This window comes from Colias philodice, chromosome 31 (assembly GCF_061535455.1).
Source record: "Colias philodice isolate Cphi_HAF_F1 chromosome 31, ilColPhil1 Martin Lab GWU primary, whole genome shotgun sequence".
NCBI classification, from domain to species: domain Eukaryota; kingdom Metazoa; phylum Arthropoda; class Insecta; order Lepidoptera; family Pieridae; genus Colias; species Colias philodice.
The window spans coordinates 2,488,904-2,513,869 of NC_143116.1; the positions used below are offsets into that span (position 1 = coordinate 2,488,904).

Below are 24,966 nucleotides of genomic sequence, written 5' to 3' on the forward strand. Positions count from 1 at the left end.
GGTGTAATAAGGCGTGTTAAAAATAGCTTAACAAATAAAAAACTTACATGCTCAATATTTTCACAAGTACATCACTGTCGAATCTCAAACGCACAATGCTTTATCAAAAGATAGGATAAAAGATAACATAGATAGTGTATCTAAATTATAGAGAATTGCGATAAAAAAGGGTTTTTTCAATGCGCCTGTTAACAATGTACGTATTCGTGAAAAGAGGAATATGATGGAATTGTGCAAATCATCAATCTTAATAAAAAATTGTGTATATATAATATTATTATTTGTGTATGTATATGATAATGTAAGCTGCATATATGTAGGTATAGTATAGTATATATTATATAATAAAATATTATTGTGGCACTTTTATTTATTTTGCACCACCATGTTATTGACTCATCTATTTTCCTCGTCTTTTCTGGGTTGCCTGGTAGAGATCGCTGCCAGCGATAAGGCCGCCTACTGTACATTGCTATATTATATTTTTAAGTTTGTAAAATGTATTCTATAAGGTGTACAATAAAGTATTTTTCATTCATTTTCATTTCAAAATTTCATTCTTCATTCTTCTTCTTCATTCTTCTTTATTCTTCTTTTATGAACTGTCAAAGTGACGTTTCACGCATCGGTCTGGTATTTTTTACATACATACTTACAGTGTTGCTCTCCTTAAGTTTATTTTAACTAGCTACGCTCCGCTCATACAGGTCATAGGTGATGATACATATATAGTCTTCCTCGATGAATGGGCTATCTAACACCGAAAGAATTTTTCAAATCGGACCAGTAGTTCCTAAGATAAGCGCGTTCAAACAAAGAAACTCTTCAGCCTTATAATATTATAGATTAGAATTATATGTTGTAATTCTCTTGAATATTGGAATATTATTATTAAGCACTAACTAGTATAACTAGTTATTTCGGTCACGGTTTCTCCTGCGTAGTTGAAATTTCCATAGGAATAAGATGTTTCACCGAAGTTAAATTAAGCCTTCTATATGAAGACAAAAAATAGTATCATGAAATTACGTTCAAAATACCATCTACGTGTATACTATATTGATTGTACCTACATTGCTCCGCTCGTATTATATAGTACTAGCGGTCAGCCCCGGCTTCGCCCGTGGTACATATTTCGCAATAAAAGGTAGCCTATGTTCTTTCTCAGGGTCTAAAGATTGTCTGTGCCAAATTTCATCAAAATCGGTCCAGTAGTGTATGCGTGAAAGCCATACATACATACAAACCTTTCCTCTTTATAATATTAGTATAGATAGCCTTCCGCGATAAATGGGCTATCTCACACTGAAATATTTTTTCTAATCGGATTCGTAGTTCCTGAGATTAGCGCGTACAAGCAAACAATTAAACTCTTCTGCTTATAATATTACTAGCGGTCCGCCCCGGCTTCCCCCGTGGTACATATTTATGTTTTCTCTACATAAGAACCATCCTGGTACTTCAAGGAATATAATAAGAAAAAAATTATCGAAATCGGTCCACCCGTTCTCGAGTTATGCGCTTACCAACACATTTTGCGATTCATTTTTATATTATAGAAGACTAGCGGTCCGCCCCGGCTTCGCCCGTGGTACATATTTACGTTTTCTCTACATAAAAACCATCCTCGTACTTCAAGGAATATAATAAAAAAAGAATTATCGAAATCGGTCCACCCGTTCTCGAGTTATGCGCTTACCAACACATTTTGCGATTCATTTTTATATATAAGACTAGCGGTCCGCCCCGGCTTCGCCCGTGGTACATAATATTTACGTTTTCTCTACATAAGAACCATCCTCGTACTTCAAGGAATATAATAAAAAAAGAATTATCGAAATCGGTTCAGCCGTTCTCGAGTTATGCGCTTACCAACACATTTTGCGATTCATTTTTATATTATAGATTTATTGATAAATCAGCGGTACGCCGTGACTTCGCCCGTGATACATATAAGGAATACATATTATATGCCTATAGCATTCAGGGATCACGCACATATCCAACAATGAATTTTTGAAATCGGTTCAGTGGTTCCTGAGATTAGTTTTTTTAAACATACAGTTCAACTTGAAAACATTAGACACATTGTACACAAACTAATATAGATTAATCTTATAATATAAAAATGAATCGCAAAATGTGTTGGTAAGCGCATAACTCGAGAACGGGTGGACCGATTTCGATAATTCTTTTTTTATTATATTCCTTGAAGTACCAGGATGGTTCTTATGTAGAGAAAACATAAATATGTACCACGGGCGAAGCCGGGGCGGACCGCTAGTCTTATATATAAAAATGAATCGCAAAATGTGTTGGTAAGTGCATAACTCGAGATCGGCTGAACCGATTTCGATAATTCTTTTTTTATTATATTCCTTGAAGTACGAGGATGGTTTTTATGTAGAGAAAACGTAAATATGTACCACGGGCGAAGCCGGGGCGGACCGCTAGTCTTATATATAAAAATGAATCGTAAAATGTGTTGGTAAGCGCATAACACGATAACGGCTGAACCGATTTCGATAATTCTTTTTTTATTATATTCCTTGAAGTACGAGGATGGTTCTTATGTAGAGAAAACGTAAACATGTACCACGGGCGAAGCCGGGGCGGACCGCTAGTTAGAAATAAAACTAACATAATGACTTTTTTTCTCTTTACAGAAAATGCCCAACGCGCCAAGTTTTCATACGAGGCGGCAAGTCGCACTGCATAGATTCCTGCAGTCTGGAGACCATGTGTGGAGAGGTCAGAGTGCCAGAGGAGCATTTAAATGTACGTACAATTTGTTACCATTTATAAAATAGCTTTTCGCCAGCAGCTTCGCCCGCGTAGGCAAAAGAAAACCTGCTTAGTTTCCGTTCCTGTGGGGTTTTCGGAGTAAAAACTAACCTGTATTAACCCTCTACGTGTGTGCCAAATTTAATGAAAATCGGATCAGCAGTTTTTGCGTGAAGGAGTAACAGACAAAAGAACTAACTTTAAAAATCTTGCCTTTCCACTATTAGTAGGCTACAAAAGAGCAACTATGGAGTTTCTTGCCGGTTCTTCTCCATAGATACTGCTTTCCGAATCGGTGGTAAATGTTAAAAATGTAATGAGGATTCAAACGTGCTTTCATAAGAAGTCTTATCCTACTAATATTATAAAGGCGAAAGTTTATATGGATGTTTGTTACTCTTTCACGTAAAAACTACTGAATGGATTTGAATGAAACTTTACCACAATATAGCTTATATATCAGAATAACACATAGGATAGGTTTTATCCCGGAAATCCCACGGGAACGGGAACTATGCGGGTTTTCCTTTGAAAACGCGGGCGAAGCCGCGGGCGGAAATCTAGTTGAATAAATAAATGTTTGAGTTAACAGGAATAGGTAATGTAGTATCCTAGTGGTGAAGGATTGTTTAAACGATGTCTTGATTAAATTATAAATGTAATTACGATCTCTTAATTACACCACTTCAATTTATTATTAACGATTCGTTTATTAATTTTATATGACTTGGATCGATTAACATGAAATTTGCCACATACGTTTATAAACTGGAGAGCCTTATTCGATTTTTAACCGACTTCAAAAAAAAGGAGGAGGTTATCAATTCGGCCGGTATGTGTTTTTTTTTTATGTATGTACACTGATTACTCCGTGGTTTCTGAACCGATTTACGTGATTCTTTTTTTGTTCGATGCGGGATGGTGTCGAATTGGTCCCATAAAAATTTTATTCGGATAGGCCCAGTAGTTTTTATTTTATGAGCATTTTTGTCTGTATTTGTAAATGTTGCAAGTGCAAGTTTGAAGTCGGTTGTTTTTAACGCAGTTATTGACTTGTTTCAGCAATGAAATCCAAGCAACTATTTTACAAAAGTTTATAAAATGGGTCATTATATTACAAGCTTTTAATGTTAGTAAAACCCAGGCTAGATATTAATTTATATACAAATAACAAACGTAATCTTATATATAAAATTCTCGTGTCACAATGTTAGTCTGCATACTCCTCCGAAACGGGTGGACCGATTCTCATGAAATTTTCTGTGCATATCGGGTAAGTCTGAGAATCGGCCAACATCTATTTTTCATATGTACCACGGGCGAAGCCGGGGCGGACCGCTAGTAAATAAATAAATATTTCAGGACAATTTTCACACACGGCACGATCTGATCCCATACTAAGCTGTCACTTGTGTTATGGAAACCAGCTGGCTGATAAACATACATGTTATATAATTTGAAATAAATACTTATATAGATAATTAACACCCAGACACAGAGCAACATCTATGTTCATCACATAAATATTTGCTCAGGGTGGGAATCGAACCCACGACCTCTGGCTTGGAAGGCAGGGTTACTACAACCAAGCCAACCGGTCAGTCAAATGATCGAAAAAGTTTAGTATCTTAAGAACAATGGCTTTTGTACTAGCTAAAACCCCATAGATTTATATTTACACCTACATTTATCGAGTTACAATATCCCTAGTTTCTAAAGGATTGAAATAATTTTCTTCATTGACACCATCTTACTTATAATTTTTATTATCTATCGACGTATCACTATCCTCAGGACCCTTAGTTAATGCTACCCCACCACTAGTAGCAATGATCCCTGCTTTTGGATAATTCGAGTTATAATATTGATCAAATTCATTCTTTTCTTTCTTAGTAGACGCTGTGAATACTCTATTCCTTATTTCGTTAATCGAATTCATATAGTCTTCATGTTCATCTTTATTTATAGGTTCGAATAGATCGTTTTTATTTGATAGTATTGTAGGTTCTCTTGCTTTTAAATTAACGTTTTCGTCAATGTAAGGATTTTGGTTTATGTATTCTTTGGGTGTGTCTCGTGATGATTGTAGATTATAACGTGTTTTTTTAATTTCTCTGCTATTGTAGACATTTGTATCTTTTAAGATTTCATAATTTGTTGTTTCGTAGTTTCTTACTTTCCCTGGTTTTATTGGTTTATATTTATCTTTAATGCCTTGTGCTTTCTTATGTTTATTCCGCCAATTGTCTTTACTTATATGATAGATATTGTTTTGTTTGTTTTCTTCTGATACGTCTATATCGGCTTTTGCTGTAGCTTTTACGATGAGATCTGTTAGTTTGTCAGCTAGTGATTCTGATATGAATTTTTGTGCTATTTTCTTAATGTCTTCTACATTTGCTGTTAATAGTACCAATGAATTTGTGATATGCGCTAGTATAAGTAAATGGCTTCCTGAAAGAAATTAAAAGCATTATTATTTAATATTATTTTCAGAATTAAACCAATTTTTATTTGAAAGAAAGATAGAAAAAGAATTTATTGCCACATGTTACAAACTTTACAACTTAATACTACGTTAGTATTTTTACTACTGCGTTAGTATTTTTTTCCTAGTTACATAATAAATAATAATGGTTCTCAAGGAAAATTTTCTTTGCATTTATTTCTGCAGTTGACGGAGATATCGGTCATCGGTGTACGTACATACACAAAAATAAACAGTGGAATAGAAACTTTTCTGAAGTTGGTTAAACATTGAAATAACACAAACATTTGACTGACTTGTTGGCTTAGTTGGTAGTGCCCTGCCTTCCAAGCCCGAGGTCGTGGGTTCGATTCCCACCCGGGACAAATATTTGTGTGATGAACATAGATGTTTGCTCTGTGTCTGGGTGTTGCTTATAAGTATTTGTTTCAAATTATATTTGTATGTTTAAATGCCATCTGGTTTCCATAACACAAGCGAATGCTTAGTATGGGATCAGATCGTGCCGTGTGTGAAAATTGTCCTGAAATATTTATTTTATTTATATAGGGTCAACCGGGGCAAATGCAACTATGGGGCTATGGCAACTAGTTATCATAACTAATTTATTAGAGTTGTTGTAATATATCGCCACCTATGATTCAATAACTCAACGACTAATTAATCTTACAAGTAATAGATGGTGCCACTACGATGAAAACTATTTGATTTATAGGCCATTGTGTCAAACCGCTATTTTGAAGTTGGTGTGCGTAAAAACAGGTGTCGAGTTTTACAGACAAAAAAATTGTTTAGGAGTGATTTTTTGCAGGTGTTTTTGATTGGACATGATTATCACAAGCCGTTAAGCATATTTCATTCATATTTTTAATGCGTTAGTTGACTCTATTTTGTGTTATTGATGCAGTAACATTTGCCTCATGAAAATTTCACTGTGGGGTTATTGCAACTGTGAGGTTAGTTACAATAGCCCCTTATATTTTTGTATGAAACTAAAAACACTAGTGATGTGACAGTGTCGATAATTTAAATTTATTATGTCCTTCTTGGTGGTCAAAATATACTTTCTTTATGATTAATTAAAGAAGAACCATCGATTATTTCTTCAATATTATACTCAGAGACGGGTTCATAAGTAAAATTAAAATTAGATAAAAAAGCGTGGTTAAAGAATATAACTAAAAACGATAGGTTAGGATAGTTCTGTGATTGTTCAAGTAATTTTTAGTAAACGGTTGATTAACTAATAAACGTATTTTGTTTACGTTTTTAACAATATTTAACACAAAGAATATTATTTGTTCTGACCAAAAAGTAAAATTGACTTAGTAGGTAGGGGCACTGTAATTTTTATTTGTTGCGATTTAAAGTGGTAAATCAAAGTACATGAGTTTTTCCTCTAAATAATGCGGCGCCATCTACGATCGCAACATTATTGTAGCAATAGTTCCCTAATACCACAGACTAATAATAATATCTTAGAATAATTACACATTGTGTAATTATTCTAAGAATAATATACTACGTATCTAATACACAATAGTACGATACAAATCACACGCAGAATAATAAAAAAAAATATCGATGAATAAGTTTTTTGCATTCCCCACACTAATTCTCTAACAAATAGTTGCATTTGCCCCACAATCAGAAAAATAAGTTTTTTTCTGAAAACTAGTCCTTGCTACGCGGTAATACAGTTCAAAATCTTATGAATAACATGAAATCTCATAAATATATTCTATATTCGTTGTTTTATATGAAATAGAAGAAGAGCTATGGCAGATAGTTGCATTTACCCCCGACTAGGGGTTAATGTAACTTTTTCTACCAATTTTAGGAAATATTCTCACTACCAGTTATTTATAAGACTACTGTATTGCTTGATTGGTTTAAAATAATCTTGAATAAATACAAAAAACAATAAATGGGTCAAATAAATGACCAAATATAAAAGGAGATAACTGCAACCGATCAAACTTGAAACTTGTTATTTTTTAGTTGCATTTGCCCCGGTTGACCCTATTTATAATTCACCAACGTATTGAAATGAAGCTAACTATTGTATTTAGTAAAATATTCGACTGTAACTAATTTTCAGAAACTCAAGGTTAAGAGTTTTAAATGTTAATGTTAGCTTTGTGAAATAAACGCTTTATAGCCGTTACTAATTGTTGCAAATATACATAAACTAATTGTTATTTTACTTCGTATATGTATAGAAATAGTGAAAAATAAATAATATAAAATAATGCTTACTTATGAAAAATTTTAAATGCAAAAGTAGCTGAGGGTAAAATCGTGGATTTAATAGATCACTACATAGTATAAAACAAAGCTTTCTCTGTCCCTATGTCCCTATGTATGCTTAAATCTTTAAAACTACGCAACGGATTTTGATGCGGTTTTTTTAATACATAGAGTGATTCAAGAGAATGGTTTTAGTATATAATTTCTTATGTTTAAGACAAAGCGAGCGAAGCCGTGTGCGGAAAGCTAGTATTAAATATTTTAAATATTTAAATAATAAATAAAAATTACCTATAACGTAGAACCATTTCGAGAAATACATTGCGAACAGAAAATATACCAAGAAAGTTTTATCACAGTAAATTGAATTTATTTTTTATCGTTCCACGGTATTGGCTAAGTTATATTTCTTTTAGGAAAGTTACAAGTTAAACATTAATGGAATCTATACTTGGCACTTATTGTATTCAAACAAACTTAAATATTTACTTATTTTTTCGTATTAAAGAAGAGACTTCTTTAATATGTCTGTTTGGATTCAATTATTTATGAATTCTACAAGACTTTTTTTATGACGATAGTCTTCACTACATAGTATAAAACGAAGTCGCCTTCTCTGTCCCTATGTCCCTACGTCCCTATGTATGCTTAAATCTTTAAAACTACGCAACGGATTTTGATGCGGTTTTAATAGATAGAGTTATTCAAGAGGAAGGTTTTAGTATATAATTTATTATGTTTTATAGATAAAGCGGTCGAAGCCGCGGGCGGAAAGATATAGTTATTGACTAAATTATATTAAAGTCTGTTTGTCTTCAATTGACCATAGAACCTATTTGGATGAAATTTGAAATTGAAAAAGCTTAAGATCATGTATATTGTATAGGCTTCTTTTCGTTAAATATCAATCCCTAAATTAGATATGGAAATCAGCTTCCTCCATTTTTTTGGCGGGTGAAACCGCGGGACACAGCTAGTCTTACATTTTACCATACATTGTATACTATACTAGGTATTGCCCGCAGCTTCGCCCGCGTTTAAATCTTCATAGTATCATCTATTTTCTTATTCTTTTAAAATGTTTCTACTTTCTAATATATTTTATTGATATTAAAGTAAAAAATATTGTTCTTTTACAGCCTTGCTACGTATGTAATAACACAGGTCATGATTGTCGAATGTTACGACAAATTCAACAAGAAGAAAGTACCGAAAACACAACAGAAGGGAACTCTTTAGATTATAATGAGGGAGATATTGGTGAGTACAAAAAAATTAGTTATATTATTTATTGTTTTATAGCATTTAAATGCTTTATTCCTAAATAATAAAATTTAAAAGAATAAAAAACGATCACGTGAGTTTCGAACCCGCGTCTTTTTGCCAAACCGGGGCAACGCCTAGTCTCTCGCAAACCCGTGATCACGCCAGAGCAATCGAATTTTCTCTATTCGGGTTTAAGTACTTAAGGAACCTCTCATCTAATGAGATGATGAGATCATCATCTTTAAGAATTTTTTAATGTTGTTATTTCAATTAATCCTCTACTAATTTATCATTCTACAGGCAGACAAAATTGTTTTTTTGAAAATGTTTATTCTAGTGTAAAATTAATATTTTTGAAAAAAGAAAGGAAAATAATGCAAATTAAACACTACATACATATATTATTTAATAATAAAAAAACGAGGATTGATAAAATCTTAAAATGGGTTTTGAATGTAACACTATATAAATTCTATTAAACTTTATGCTCTGACGTATTATATAATACACTAGCGGTCCGCCCCGGCTTCGCCCGTGGTACCTACATGTTTAAACTATCCTATCTCTCAAGTTGGATCGAACTGCACATGGTGTGCGAATTTTATTATAATCGGTTAAGTGGTTTAGGAGTCCATTGAGGACAAACATTGTGACACGAGATTTATATATATTACTAGCGGTCCGCCCCGGCTTCGCCCGTGGTACATATGAAAAATAGATGTTGGCCGATTCTCAGACTTACCCGATATGCACAGAAAATTTCATGAGAATCGGTCCACCCGTTTCGGAGGAGTATGCAGACTAACATTGTGACACGAGAATTTTATATATAAGAAGATTAAAGATAATAGCTTCACAAGAATATTGTATTTTACTTGCTAGAAAGCCGGAACAGCCATTTCTTACTGACCATACATTCATGATTTTACATTTTATTTTAATATATAGTTTTTTATTTCCAGAAGAACCTCCAGGTGTGGAGGATACGGATTTTGTTCTATACGTGAGTGCGTTAGAAACGGAACGGTGTAGACGAGGTCTGACCGTCGCTTATGCGTCACATTGTCAGCAGGAAGCAGCTTTAGATAGGTAAATATCACTACATAGTATAAAACAAATTCGCTTTCTCTGTCCCTATGTCCCTATAATATATGCTTAAATCTTTAAAACTACGCAACGGATTTTGATGCGGCTGAATTTAATAGTTCTCTCATCCCTATTATATTTTATCTACTACTAGCTCACTGACTGCGGCTTCACCCGCATAGTTCCCGTTCCCGTGGGATTTCCGGGATAGAAAGTAGGCTATGTGTTAATCCATTACCCTCTGAATGTAATTTCATTGTAAAAAATAACTTTTTTTTTATTCATGTTGCCGTCTACAAGTTATAAAAGTTATTTTTCAATTAATTTGATTGATTTAGGGCCGATTTTTCAATGCTTGGATAAAACTTATTGGTCGAATAATGTATAAAACTACCATTTTAAAAACGTATTCTAATTGTCCGTATTTGACAGTTTACGTGACATTTTAATATTATCGTGTAATACTTTATTGGACGGATAAGTTTTATCCAAGCATTGAAAAATCGGCCCTTAGAATGCCGTTAATGGAGAAGAATTGAGCAATATTTTAGTTCAAAGAACCAATCAACTTCAAACTAAGTGAACCGAATAACTGATATGCGGTTATTCGGTTCACTTAGTTTGAAGCGTAATAAATATATCGTTTGTCGTTTGTTTGTCGTTTATTATAACTATGTATTATGATTTCAGACCAGTAGCAGGTCACGCGAACTTCTGCCCCAGCGAACTGTCCACCCGCTACAGGGACCTACCGCACGTGCTCTCCACTGTGAAGCACGAAATGCTCCACGCGCTCGGCTTCAGCGTGTCGCTGTTCGGCTTCTACAGGTCAGTTGTCATCATAATCAACAAAAACAAAAACAGCTGTAGAATCAACTCCATCACCATCGTCACAGAATACATAATAGTACCTAAACGCTACAGAACGGACACTCTCCGCCTCCCGCCAAAATTAAACACTTACCTCACCCCGCACGATCATGCTATAAATGGTCCGCATTTTTCTGCAAGGACGATACGCAACGAAGATTGACAACATTAATCGAATTGACATAAAGTAATTTTATTATTTTGGTTTTGTGATTATCGTTTTTCGTAAAAAATGGTTAGATATTGTGCTGTTTACGGATTTATTTCATCAGAAAAACGCGAATTTGTTTTTAACGCTAGTCACAATTGTACCAACCCTAAGTGTGCGTCCACACTGAATGCGCGGTGGCGGCGGCCTAGGCGGGCGCGACGAGCGGGCGCTCGCGGTGGCCACACCGACGCGCGAGCTCAAGTAGCGGTTCGACGTTTTTCGGGTGTTGCAAACTTTGGACGACTTGATATTTTTACTGGACAGTCCGATTTTGAGATGAGATCATTATAGAAGTTGTACACGAAATAAATAAAACAGAGGAATAACGGGTGAATCTTATATGAAGAATTGAGATTATACCCTACAAAATTACTGTGGTGTTTATAAGTGTTTTAGATTGAATCGCACTTATAAATAAAGAAGTTTCACTTCAACAATTAAGTATAATTACCGCTATTTTACGAAAAACAATAAAGGATATAATATAAGAAGTCGAGCGACAAGACCGAACTGGTTTGATACCCCCGCCGTCCGCGCATTGGGTCGCTTGCTGACTAGGCCCGTAGTGTGGCCAGAACGCGCGGATAGGAGAGTTTGAAAACTACGCGCGCTGGCTCGCTCATTACCGTCGCACTAGGCTTCCGCCATAGTCATTTCAATGTGGACGCAAAGGCGCGTTTCATACGTTTGATATTTCGCGCCCGCCGTCGCAACCGCGCTAGGCTCGCAGTGTGGACTTGCACTAAAGCGTCAACACACACATTTGCAGTCTCTACAATGTGACTGTCAAAACGATAATTTTGTATGGAGTGTCCGGGGTGTCCTTTTAGTAAGGCCGTAAGGTGACAATTAATGTAAAATATACTTACATGTACATACTGAAATTGTTCTCTTGGCAGTATTGTGTAGCTTATCCCCTAATTATATATTAAATAATGCTGCAGGACAATACTACATTTCTCTTAGATTCGAAGAAATAAGTGGCCGTTTAAAATAAATATTTTATATTTGCAGAGATGACAATGGTGAACCCTTAACAGATAGACGGACGGACACTGGCAACCCACCTTTGGATGAAGAGTAAGTAAAATATAATAAACTAAACACAATAAATCAATACTAATATTATAAAGCTGAAGAGTTTGATTGTTTGAACGCGCTAATCTCAGAAAGTACTGGTCCGATTTGCAAAATTCTTTCGGTGTTAGATAGACCAATTATCGAGGCAGGCTACAGGCTATCATTACACTAAGACCAACAGGAGCGGAGCCACGCGTGTGAAACCGCGGAGCGCAGCTAGTTATAAATAAAAGAAATATCATGTCGCAGTCATCTAGTTAAATCAGCCGTTTCATAAATAGCCTAGGCATTTGATTAAACGGCGTTGTTTTATTGAACAATATGTCGAAGCCAACTTGAATCAGTCATCATTAACAATCTTCTGTTTCTTATTTAAACTAATGTCGTTAAATTAATATTTTTTAGGGCTGATTTTTCAATCCTTGGTTAAAACTTATTCATCGAATAACATATTAGACAACCATTTCAAAAATATATTCTAATTGTCCGTATTTGATAGTTTACAGGTGACATTTTAAAATGTTCGTGTAATTAGATTATTGGACGGATAAATTTTAACCAAGGATTGCAAAATCGGCGCTTAGTGGTATAAGTAAATAAAACGTTTTTTGTCAATAATATATTTAGATTACTAAATTATTATTTTCTACAATAAATTACAGGTTACAAATACATAAATGGTCGGATCGTGTTGTTAAAAATATAACTCGTAAAAAATGGATGATCAGAGGTGGATATATGGAGAGGAACTTTCATATGATCGTCACACCCAGAGTTGTGAAGGAGGTAAGTATTAAACACGCTTATAATAATAATTAACTCTTTATTGTACACCAAATAAAACAATACAAAAAGAATAACAGCAAATAGGATTATTGTACAATAGGCGGTCTTATCACTAACAAGTGATATCTACCAGACAACCTGTGATCAAGGAAATGCTGGAAGTAATAGCTTATATTAGCTTCACCTGTATGTTTGTATGTAACCGACTTTCTTAGACTCGATTTTGATTTTAAACCGACAGATTTAATTCAAACTTTTTACACTGTGATCGGTGTCAATACAGCTTAAGTGTGTTCTAAATTATCTATTTGATCGTCTACAACAAAAAGAAATGGAACAAAAACAGTAATTATTTTTTTAAATTTTTATTGCACTAGCGGTGCGGTTTCACCCGCGGACGAATTTGCGGGCAAACTAAACGGCAAAAAGGGAAGGTTCATTATGGGAGTTAAATATTTTGTTTAAATTCTTCGTTAAATCTCAAGGAAAACGTAATTTCTAGACCCTTGACCTTATATTATAAGTTCTAAATAAGGTTATATTTATTTTTCAAATTATTTGAATTAAATAAAAATTAAAAATATACCTAATTAATTAAACTGATCTGTTTAATTATTTAGGTATATTTTTATTTCAAATTCATTTGATTTAATTTTATTTCTTTACTTACATTTTATTTCTTATATTTTAGGTTCGAGACCATTTCAACTGTTCTACATTAGAAGGTGCTGAGTTAGAAGACCAAGGGGGTGATGGTACTGCTCTAACACATTGGGAGAAACGAGTTTTTGAGGTAAGTCTTTATTTTAATATCTTTTCTAAGTTATACGTTCATCTATATATTTATTATATTATCGTAAAATATCACTACATTGTATAAAAAAAAGTCGCGGACTGAAAACAGTCCATATGTCCCTTTGAATGCTTAAATCTTTAATACTACGCAACGGATTTTGATGCGGTATTTTTTAATAGATAGTGATTCAAGAGCAAGGTTTTAGTATATAATTTATTAGGTTTTAGATGAAGCAGTCGAAGCCGCGGGCGGAAAGCTAGTATTTTTATAACAGCTGATTAAGTAAATTATATACACAAATCAACAAAGTCTAGGGATATTTGGTATTGCATCAAATATCTCAAAATCTGGAGAATTTTGTGATATTGTAAATGGAAGAATTATAGCTCATTTAAGGTCTTTAATAAAAAATAAAACATTTCATGATTTTCTTTAAATTTTCATAAAAAATGTTAATTTTCCTCACTAAGATGGAAACTTGGATAATAAAGATCTTCATTTCTTGTCACAAAACTATAAATTTTGACTGAAATTGGCCTTTTTTTTCCAAAAATTTATTTATAAATAATCAGTGTTGTCAGCATTTAGATTATTCATTCAGTTGCATCGTTACTTTTTTAACTGCTTTCTTTTTACTATTGTAGTTACATGTAAATATTGCATTAATTCCAGAACGAAGCAATGACCGGTACACACACACAGAACTCCGTGTTCAGTCGGATAACATTCGCCATGATGGAAGACACCGGCTGGTATAGAGCGGACTATTCACACGCGGCTCCATTAGACTGGGGCAAGAATCTGGGCTGCGGCTTCGCTGCTGCGTCTTGCAAGCAGTGGCTGAACACGCAAAGGTTAAGGTAGCTGTGTTACACACACACAGACATACACAGAGACAAGACAGAAATCCCAAATTAATAAAGACACACACACATTGGGGAAATTCATAAAGGTACACGCACACACCAGCACGTAACGTACACAGAGACAAAGACAGAAATTCCAAATTAATAAAGACACACACACACTCAGAGAAATTCATAAAGGTACACGCACACACACAAACATACACAGAGACAAAGACAGAAATCCCAAATTAATAAAGACACACACACATTGGGGAAATTCATAAAGGTACACGCACACACCAGCACGTAACGTACACAGAGACAAAGACAGAAATTCCAAATTAATAAAGACACACACACACTCAGAGAAATTCATAAAGGTACACGCACACACACAAACATACACAGAGACAAAGACAGAAATCCCAAATTAATAAAGACACACACACACTCGGAGAAATTCATAAAGGTACACGCACACATCAGCACGCAACATACACAGAGACAAACCCGCACACACGCTAACACTTTTACTGGCTTTGGTGGTGGTTATACTTGTGTTTAGAAATCTTATATATAACAGACATAATATTATGTATATAAACAGGTTAATTTTAAATAAAATAAATGAGAATTGATACTTTGAAACATATATTTACATTAAAAATTACAATTATGTTTTTATTCATTTACATGCAGCGTAGAGAATACCACTGAGTAAGTAATAAAACTAAATAAATCATTTTAAGGAAAAGTAAATAAATTCAAATTAATTAATCTTTAACATTTAAAATATTTCAACCAGTATTTTAAAATATGGAGATTGTGTTTTAGCAAAATTTGAATAAATTTCTCAATTGTTAAGCGCCAACGTTATCTGTTTTTGAAGTGAAACTTCTTTATCAGGGTTGGAAAAAAATTTAGTGTAACATTCTTTCGTTACGCGTGACATTTTTCCGTTACGCGCCATCTTTTTCTTATCCCTACCACGCGTGATTCGACGTATTTCTGTAAAGTTGCATATAGTAAATTATTTTTTGAAAAATAAGGTCATAGAGAAGTTTCACTTTTTACGTGTGTACACTAGTACACGCACACGTGTTTATAACTATGAATGTATGTATCCACTTAATAACTATAAATATATAAACGGTTATTACTCAATGTATAATATGTAATTTATTCCTTACAAGCGACATAAATGGAACGGAAATCACGTAAGTGTGTTTTAAGAAAAAAATTAAATAATTTTTGTAGAATATTTTCAATTTGATTAGTTACTAGCTGCTCCGCGCGGTTTCACCCGCATTGCTCCACTCCTGTTGTTCTTAGCGTGATGATATATAGCCTATAGCCTTCCTCGATAAATGGGCTATCTAACACCGAAAGAATGTTTCAATTCGGATCAGTAGTTTCCGAGATTAGCGCGTTCAAACAAACTCTTCAGCTTTATAATATTAGTAAAGATTGTAAGTGTTTATAACTATGTATTGATTGTAATAATTTTCAACAGACGTAAGAACCCGGCGCCATTTTGCGAACGTATAAAGGGGGAACCGTTGCGAACGGAATGCTCGCCAAGACGAAATGCAGTAGTTCTGTGTAATTTAGTGAGACACGATAATATACTTCCGAGGCAATATCAGGTTGGTATTTTATGATTTTAATTGTTTTTTTTTAGGAAAAGTAAATTTTTGAAATTGGTAACTCAGTAAAACAGTAAATATAAAAGTTGTAGAACTTTTTATTACCTACAACTTTGCCATTGAACTTTTTTCCATAGGACTTTTAGTTTTGTCGGAAATCAAGAGAAACCATTTTTAAGCCTTAGAAGCTCCCCCCTCCCACTTCCCGAACTCGGATATTTAAACTAGATAATTTTTATCACATTCTCCTCCTTTTCTAATGGGTTTCATCCTACGACCTACTGTGATTTTTTATTGTTTCAAAAATTATCGGCCCTGGTCTAATATATTATGAGCTAATTATTTGGGTCAAAGAGTAACAAACATACATCCATCCTCACAAACTTTCGCATTTATAATTTTAGTAGCTTAGATTAGGAGGATAGGAAGGAGGATACGACTATATTCAGAACATAATTTTTTATTAATTTTGACATACAGTGGAATATCATAATAAACGGACGTCATACAAAGCATTTTGTAGAAAATAAACAATCTCGAGAAACAAAATAGAGTTACCTACACACTGAGACTCAAAACAAACAAAAAAAGTGTTGTCATATTTTCCCAAACAGAAATTAGTGTTGAAAGTTTTAGAATTCATTTCGGTCAGTATAACTGGACAATTCATTAAAAATTGGTCACAATAAACGACATGACGACTATAAACGAAGTCATTTTATCCGACTTTTATTAATAACTAGCGGTCCGCCCCGGCTTCGCCCGTGGTACATGTTTACGTTTTCTCTACATAAGAACCATCCTCGGTCTTCAAGGAATATAATAAAAAAAGAATTATCGAAATCTGTTCAGCCGTTCTCGAGTTATGCGCTTACCAACACATTTTGCGATTCATTTTTATATATAAGAAGACTAGCGGTCCGCCCCGGCTTCGCCCGTGGTACATATGAAAAATAGATGTTGGCCGATTCTCAGACCTACCCGATATGCACAGAAAATTTCATGAGAATCGGTCCACCCGTTTCGGAGGAGTATGCAGACTAAGGTTGTGACACGAGAATTTTATATATAAGATTTTATATGAAAACCAAACTTTGCTGTGTAATACGTCATAATAAGCGGTTGGTCAATATAACCGGAGTTATAATAAAAGGATTCTACTGTATTTTTTTTTCTCTTTTCAGCATTTCGATACGTTACCAAACGTACCGGCAGGTGATGAAGCCCACTATGGAGGTTCTGTGTCTTTGGCTGACTATTGCCCATACTTGCAAGAGTTCACTTGGAAACATAAAACTGTATTGTTGAGGGGTAGCCGATGTTCGTATGAGGAGAATACGCCGAGTGAGTGAATTCAAATTCAAATTCAAACCATTGAGATAATATTAATATGGAGACGACACCGCCTACATCACTTATGTTCCACTCAACATACGTCATGCGACGTATGTTGAGCGGTATTTTTTAATGGTTTTAAAGTGAAACGCATCAAACATGCCTTCGTGTGTGTTACGATATTGCACAAATAATACAAATAATACGGAAATGTGCAAAGGAATAACTTTCATCGTTAAGTACCTAACTAGATAATAATTTTTAAAACTTAGTTAGAGCAAAAAAATGGCGCACAGATTTTGTTCGTGGTGTCTCCTCCATACGTAGTAATATTATCTCAATGATTCAAACACATAATATGTGAAATTCAAATGTGTTATTTTTAAAATACCTTGAGTGATAGAATTGAAATTAGTGAAATTGTAAATTTTAATTCAAACTTTTGAAATTGAAAATTCAAGTTTAAATTCAAATCTGTAATAATCAGGTGTACTTCGTTATAGAGATTTTTGAAATAATGATAAAAGATTTCAATTTCAAATTTTTGGAATTCAAATTCAAATTTTGATTCAAATGTGTGAAATTTAAATGTTACATAAAGAAAGTTATTTCTAGTAACATAAAGTGATATTTTAATTTAATATTTTAAATGTGTTTTTGACAATGTGTTCTTAGAGAGATATTTAGGATTTTTAATTGTAATATAAAGAAGTATGTTGTACCACAATCAGTTTTTTTTTCTGAGATATTTCTGCATGTTAGTAGGAAGTAAGTTATTTAAAAATTGGATTTTTATATGTATGGAATTTTTTCGTATATATTGGAGAATTTTAGTCAGAAGCAGTAGGTACTTAATATTGCAGAAATAGATTTTATCACAAATATTTCACTATTTTAGTAGAAAATAGTAATTAATATAATATATTTATTATCATTCTAGAGACTGATGTTAATTTCGCATTGGAGAACTACGGGCCTCATTCAAAATGTTTTGACCATAGCGAGAGAGTTTGGGAACAGAAATCTTGTAGACAGGTATGTTTTAATATATTTATTTTATAGGACAAATATTACCATAAAGTTAGATATAATATCGCTACTACATATAATATATAGGGCTTCTCATTGCATTGCACAATGATGACGTCACTTCGAAAATCTGCTATGAATACAAAATGTATGGGAAATAAAATGTATGGGAGCGTTTAATGCAACAATTTTGGATAATGCTCGTTTTATTTTTAAAAATGTATTATGGCCATTTTAATCATTAGGTAAAGGGCTTTCAATATCAGTTTAAAATTTTTTGATATCTGCAATAGTTACGGAATAATCGCCTGTGCACACTTAACGATTACACCCTGTATAGATATAATTTATAATATGGATAAAACTTATTCGTCGAATAATGTATAAAACTACCATTTTCAAAAAGTATTCTAATTGCCCGTATTTGACAGTTTACGTGACATTTTAATATTATCGTGTAGTACTTTATTGGACGGATAAATTTTATCCAAGCATTGAAAAATCGGCCCTTAATCTATTTATTTATTCCAGATAAGAGAGTGGCAACACTGGGGTTCCGGTTGCTATAAGTATAAATGTGACGGCGGTAGATTGCATGTTGTTGTGAGTATATCTACTAATATTATAAAGCTGAACAGTTTGTTTGTTAGAACGCGCTAATCTCGGGAACTACTGGTCCGATTTGAATAATTCTTTCGGTGTTAAATAGCCCATTCATCGAGGAAGGCTATAGGCAAGATATCACGCTAAGACTAACAGGAGCGGGGCATTGCGAGTAAAACCGCGGGGCGCGGATAGTATTAAGTTAAATAAAAGTGCATTTGCATTATAAAAATCCATCGGTTTTCGAGATATTCGATATTTTCGAAAAATCTTAAAAAAAAAACTCATTTTGCAACTCTTTCTAGCTCCAAATGAAGGATCTTTTTCAATCTGTTTTTGAAATAGCATTTCTGGATAGATGCACTATTTAATTTATTATCCATAATTTATTAGGGCGTTCATTTTTAACTACAAAAATCCTAAAATTTACTCGTTTATTTGGAAATAACTTTGAAATATTAATATAATAAATGTGGGAAGAGAAACAAAGTATTATTTAATTTTACAAAAGTTGTACATTATATTATACAATCAAATATAAATAAATATTAATAATTTCAGGTTGGAAACTACACATATACCTGTTATTTCGCGGGCCAAGTGTTACAAGTACGAATAATACAAAAGGGCTGGCTTCACAAGGGTGGGGTTGTTTGCCCTCCGTGTAGAGAACTGTGTGGTAATGAATTCGCTGTAAGTATTGTCACTACATAGTATAAAACAAAGTCGCTTTCTCTGTCCCTATGTCCCTTTGTATGCTTAAATCTTTAAAACTACGCAATGGATTTTGATGCGGTTTTTTTTAATAGATAGTGATTCAAGAGGCAGGTTTTAGTATGTAATTTATTAATTAGGTTTTAGACAAAGTTAAATTAAATTAAATATTTACATTGTAACAGAATCAAAATGGTGGTATTCATTTGTCATCTATTGATTGATTTATCACTTATAATACCACAAGAGCTTCAAAATTATCGGGTATTTTCCGATAGGTTCGTTGCAAACAAATGAAGGAGTCAAGCTTTTAGTCAAGGTTAAAAAATCACGAGTGCGAAGCGCGAGTGATTTTTCCTGAAAAACTTGACGACTTTATTTGTTTGCAGGGAACCTTGAGGGAAATGCCAGATAATTTTGAAGCTCGTGTGGTATTCGGGAGATTATTTTTCCGTCCCAAATGTCGGCCAATAATTTCACAATTGAATTCAACCTGTCAGTTTGACGTCAACGACCAGAGAAAATTTTCAAAAAATTATCAGTATAATACCATGTAGGTTGTACCACGTGACGTCGAATGGTGCAATTCTATTGGTCGATATTTGGGTCGGAAAAATAATCATTAAAAAATACTTTTAAACTAAACTTCCCTTAAAATTAAGATACAGCTTGACTTTTATGCTTAATAGTACAAAACACTTGTATTTTTGTTAGTAGATATGTTTGAAATTACTGGATCCATTTCAAAAATTCTTTCAATAGCTAAAGCTACATTTCTGAGTTACATAGGCTAAATTTTATTTAGTCATTAGTTAGTCATATTTTCATTGTTTGATTTATCGATTATGTATATTTAATTCTCCTAGCTGATAATATTGATTATTTTTATCTCCAAGCAATGTAAAACGCACCTAATAAAACCAACCTGTACCATGTTTTCAGCAATATTTTATTTTATTTTTGAAATAAACAATGAAATAATAAAAATAAATCTATACTATATTATAAAGCTGAAGAGTTTGTTTATTTGAACGCGCTAATCTCGGTAACAACTGGTCCGATTTGAAAATTTCTTTCGGTGTTAGATAGCCCATTTATCGAGGAAGGGTACAGGCTAAGACCATCATCATCACGCTAAGACCAACAGGATCGGAGCACAGCTAGTTGATTATATTTATATCTTTCTAGCTATAGTATAGTAATAATAATTATTTTTATCTCCAAATCAATGTAACAAGCACCTAATAAAAACATAAACATACAAAAAAAAAAGAAATAAATAAATAATTACATTTAATTTCCAGGATCGCAACGAATATTGCAAGGGGGGTGAAGAAGCGCCCCCACCCAACTTATATCCGAACGACATGTTAACTTGCAACGCGACGAAATTCACACAGTCCGCCATTTTGTTATGGACGACCATTTTATCGTATCTATTGCCACTTTAATAAAAAAAGGACTGAACACACGTGTCAGAAGTGAAACTTCTTTAGAAAGATCCAAAGATACCAAATGTAATTTTTGTGTATTGTGTTTGTAATGGGTCTTTGTAACTCCTAAATAAAGAATTTATTTATATAAAAGGTAAAATATACCAAAATCGTCGCCTCACTCTATGACGAGACGGTATTGCCATGACGCGACCTTGAAATTTTACGCGTAAAGAAGTTTCACTTCAAAAAAATAAGTTTTGCATATTGTGTCAAGCAATATTGTAAGTAAAAAGGTGTAACTCAAACTCAAACATTAATTTATTCAATTAGACTTCTTTTAGAAGCACTTTCGAATCGTCATTACATATTTTTACACGCTTTATATTAGCTTCACCTGTATGTTTGTATGTTTGTAACTTCTTTGGGCGCGATTTTGACCCACTTTAAACGGTCAGATTTCGTTCAAACTTTGTAGATTTATTGAGGACCGATGACAATACACTAATTTGATAAAATATTCAATTTTTTAGTTCGGTTTTCTATAAAAAGCGTGTTTTTTAGTTTTTTTAAACTATTATTATTAACAATTACCATGTACATAGGCATGAATGTGGCTAATTAGCCACGTTTTACTTTATAAATAATAAAAAATAGAACTTCTGTTGTCTCTTTTTCGCTCCCGACAGTTGAATCATGCCATCTCACTTTGACGTCTAATCGTGTGTGCGTTAGTGTGCCGTTTGAAGAACGAATGTTGTGTTGGTGACCTATCTACACCTTTTTACTTATAATATATGTGAAATAAATATATTGTGAAGAAGATTGCAAATTTTATAAAAGAATTGTCCAAAATATAATTGTTTTTTATTTTATTTGTCAAGCTTGTACGACAGTAATTTTAATTCATGAACAAAAGATTTGTAAACATTGTCTGTCTTATCACAAAACAATTTAAACACAGTCTAACTTTAAACCAGGGATCTGTCACTTTAATAGTTGTCTATGTGAAATACGACAAAACCAGATTAAAGAGAACCCGAGCTTAAATATAAACCCTGTCTAAAGTTTTTTGTGGTAAGACAGTAATTGTTTTTTATTTTATTTATCAAGCTCCTACGAACAGTAATTTTAATTCATTATTTATCTTTTTTTACTAAACTCGTAAGTTTGTCAAACTTGTATGAAGAATAATTATGTAACACTAGCTTCCCGCCCGCGGTTTCGCCCGCGTTTTAAAAGAAAAACCTGCATAAAAATGTTAATCCAAGTTACCCTCTATATGTGTGCTAAATTTCATTGTAATCGGTTCAGTAGTATTTGCGTGACAGAACAATAATTATTTGAAATACAACAGGAGTAACTGCAAGTTTGACAAACTTGCATGACAAACATTTGATACAAATTTGCTTGAAGCATCATACTGTGTTTAGTAAGGGCAACTTCATAAACCAATACTTTAAGGGCCGATTTTTCAATGCTTGGATAAAACTTATTCGTCGAATACCTAATGTATAAAACTACCATTTTAAAAACGTATTCTAATTGCCCGTATTTGACAGTGACATTTTAATATTATCGTGTAATACTTTATTGGACGGATAAGTTTTATCCAAGCATTGAAAAATCGGCCCTAAATATAGTTTTTTTATTTTTCTGCTAGAATGAACCTTACTTTTGTGATTTATTCTTAGATAATGTTACCTTATAATAAAAATTGTATATACTCCTTATCATTGTATAAAAATGACAGTGACATTTGGCCACAGATGATAATAATTTTTTTTGGCCTTAAGTTTTGTAAATGTACTTATAAATGTATTAAATTTAAATTTAAAAAAGTCATTGAGGTATTATTACCACGCATAGAGAGGATACCACGAACAAAATCTGATGGCGGCGCGGGGCGGCTAGTGAGTCATACACTTTGTAGATATTCTGCCTCTTATTACTTATAAATTAAAACAAAAAAAAGATGGTTTGAGACGATTGGCTCTAACTCGTGTTACAAATATTGTAGTAGCGATGTCGTCTCTAGTACGTAGTGCATAGTACCCCAATGAAAAAAGTACTTAATTTGATTATTATTGGTATGTGTAATCGTACATTAAGGGCCGATTTTTCAATGCTTGGATAAAACTTATCCGTCCAATTATTTCACGATAGTATTAAAATGTCACGTAAACTGTCAAATACGGGCAATTAGAATACGTTTTTAAAATGGTAGTTTTATAAATTATTCGACGAATAAGTTTTATCCAAGCATTGAAAAATCGGCCCTAAGATAATGAAAATTTTAATTTCCCGTCACTAATGTAATTTTTTTTTAATAGTTTTCTTCGTATCTTTTTCAAGTGCGTAAAATGTTTCATAAGCTTTTTACGCTCATATAAATAAAATTTTGCCGTTTTAATTTTACATATTTATAAATAAAAAAGTGCCTTTTCATATTCTTTCTCCTTTATTTATTATTACATGATTTTAAATATAATGCCAAATTAATGTATTTATTTGAGCGTAAAAAGTTATATGTAGGTATTAAAACTTATGTGTTACTTATTTTCAAGCCATAACTTATTTATTATGTACTCTACTTTAAGTTGATTTTAAAATGTATCGATATTTTTATCGAAGCTATTGTGTTTCTGCTAATTTTATAATGTCATTTTATGAACGACTTACATGTGAAAAACACAAACTATTAAAAATATTTAAAATAATATATACTAATATTATAAGACTGAAGAGTTTGTTTGCATGACAACGCTAATCTCAGGAACCACGGGTCCGATTTGAACAATCATTTCACAGTTAGATAATCCATTTATCGAGGAAGGCTATAAGGCTTATATATCATCATGCTAAGAGTTTCATTAAATAATTCAAAATCTAAAAAAACTTATAAAAATCTTAAACTAGCTGCGCTTCGCGGTTTCACCCGCATTGCTCCTGTTAGTCTTAACGTGGTGATATATATGGGCTATCTAACACCGAAAGAATTTTTCAAATGGGACCAATAGTTCCTGAGATTAGCGCGTTCAAACAAACAAACTCTTCAGCTTTATAATATAAGTATAGATACATAAATCGTTTGTAAAATGACAGATTTAATATATTTTTATCAATGCAAAAAATATCTGTGTTGTTTTAATTATGTTGAATGAATGTCAATGCAAATACAAAATCGTGATTTATTTTATTTTAGTACGGTGCTTAATTTGCTTTAATTTTATATTTAGGTGTTTAATTTTAATTTATTATACTTATTATTTTTCGTTAGTCATAATATGTCATACACGTGTTATGTACTTCGTTGCAATGTAAACTAATTTCGGTTTTAATGTATTCTTTAAAAGAATATTTTGTCTTTTTCACTCAAATGTTACGTTTTATTTGAGTGAAAGGGACAAAATTTATTTTAAGAAAGATTCTTATAAGAAATGGCTTCTCAATATTTTTTGGTCACAGCGCCATCTATTGTCAAAAATTATTTTACAAATGTTTCGCCAAAGTTTCATTTTTATGAACATTATTATTAATATTCAATTAATTTAAGGCTATGTATGTACTTCTTAAATTACGTGATTTTAAATGAACCGATTTTGATGCGGTTTTGGCACTTAAAAAGTTAGTGGTAAATTAAGCGTTTATACATTTTTAAATTAATTATGTGAATGTGTGAACAATGAATGTAAAACGAATTATGATGATGATAAAAGAATATTTTACTTACTTTGTGTT

General features: G+C 32.8%; 2 protein-coding genes and 1 long non-coding RNA gene across 5 annotated transcripts in view; 2 read left to right on the forward strand and 1 right to left on the reverse strand.

Annotated features, from left to right (window-relative positions):
* Invadolysin (leishmanolysin-like peptidase, invadolysin) overlaps positions 1-22,450 on the forward strand; it is a 72,192-nt gene extending 49,742 nt beyond the window's left edge. Inside the window, exons 5-18 of one of the 3 annotated variants that reach the window (XM_089713852.1) lie at positions 2,667-2,778; positions 8,662-8,782; positions 9,754-9,877; positions 10,565-10,702; positions 11,970-12,035; positions 12,698-12,821; positions 13,513-13,614; positions 14,290-14,477; positions 15,979-16,111; positions 17,296-17,455; positions 18,387-18,481; positions 19,007-19,078; positions 19,640-19,771; positions 21,097-22,450. In XM_089713852.1, coding sequence (XP_089569978.1) covers positions 2,667-2,778; positions 8,662-8,782; positions 9,754-9,877; positions 10,565-10,702; positions 11,970-12,035; positions 12,698-12,821; positions 13,513-13,614; positions 14,290-14,477; positions 15,979-16,111; positions 17,296-17,455; positions 18,387-18,481; positions 19,007-19,078; positions 19,640-19,771; positions 21,097-21,243 — 1,714 coding nt within the window. In that variant the 3' untranslated portion in view covers positions 21,244-22,450. Of the gene's footprint in view, positions 1-2,666; positions 2,779-8,661; positions 8,783-9,750; positions 9,878-10,564; positions 10,703-11,969; positions 12,036-12,697; positions 12,822-13,512; positions 13,615-14,289; positions 14,478-15,978; positions 16,112-17,295; positions 17,456-18,386; positions 18,482-19,006; positions 19,079-19,639; positions 19,772-21,096 lie in introns of all 3 variants that reach the window. The other 2 variants (XM_089713851.1, XM_089713853.1) reach the window with 2 other exon arrangements.
* LOC149475112 (uncharacterized) lies at positions 4,524-7,844 on the reverse strand. The gene is made up of 2 exons (XM_089713729.1): positions 7,814-7,844; positions 4,524-5,238 (listed from the first exon to the last, which is right to left on the reverse strand). Exons 1-2 carry the CDS (start codon positions 7,842-7,844, stop codon positions 4,535-4,537), a joined length of 735 nt encoding a protein of 244 aa, XP_089569855.1. The 3' UTR covers positions 4,524-4,534.
* On the forward strand, positions 14,495-15,905 carry LOC149475113 (uncharacterized). Its single transcript, XR_016318144.1, has 2 exons — positions 14,495-14,845; positions 14,935-15,905. It is a non-coding gene; the product is annotated as an uncharacterized LOC149475113 (long non-coding RNA).
* Positions 22,451-24,966: the final 2,516 nt, after the last annotated feature.

What these genes read in the sequence shown, in the direction of transcription:
- LOC149475112 (XM_089713729.1), bottom strand. Translation starts at nt 7,844, where the DNA reads ATGTATTTCTCGAAATGGTTCTACGTTATAG. An exon ending in GAAATGGTTCTACGTTATAG is followed by an intron (nt 5,239 to 7,813) that starts GTAATTTTTATT and finishes AATTTCTTTCAG; the next exon opens with GAAGCCATTTACTTATACTA.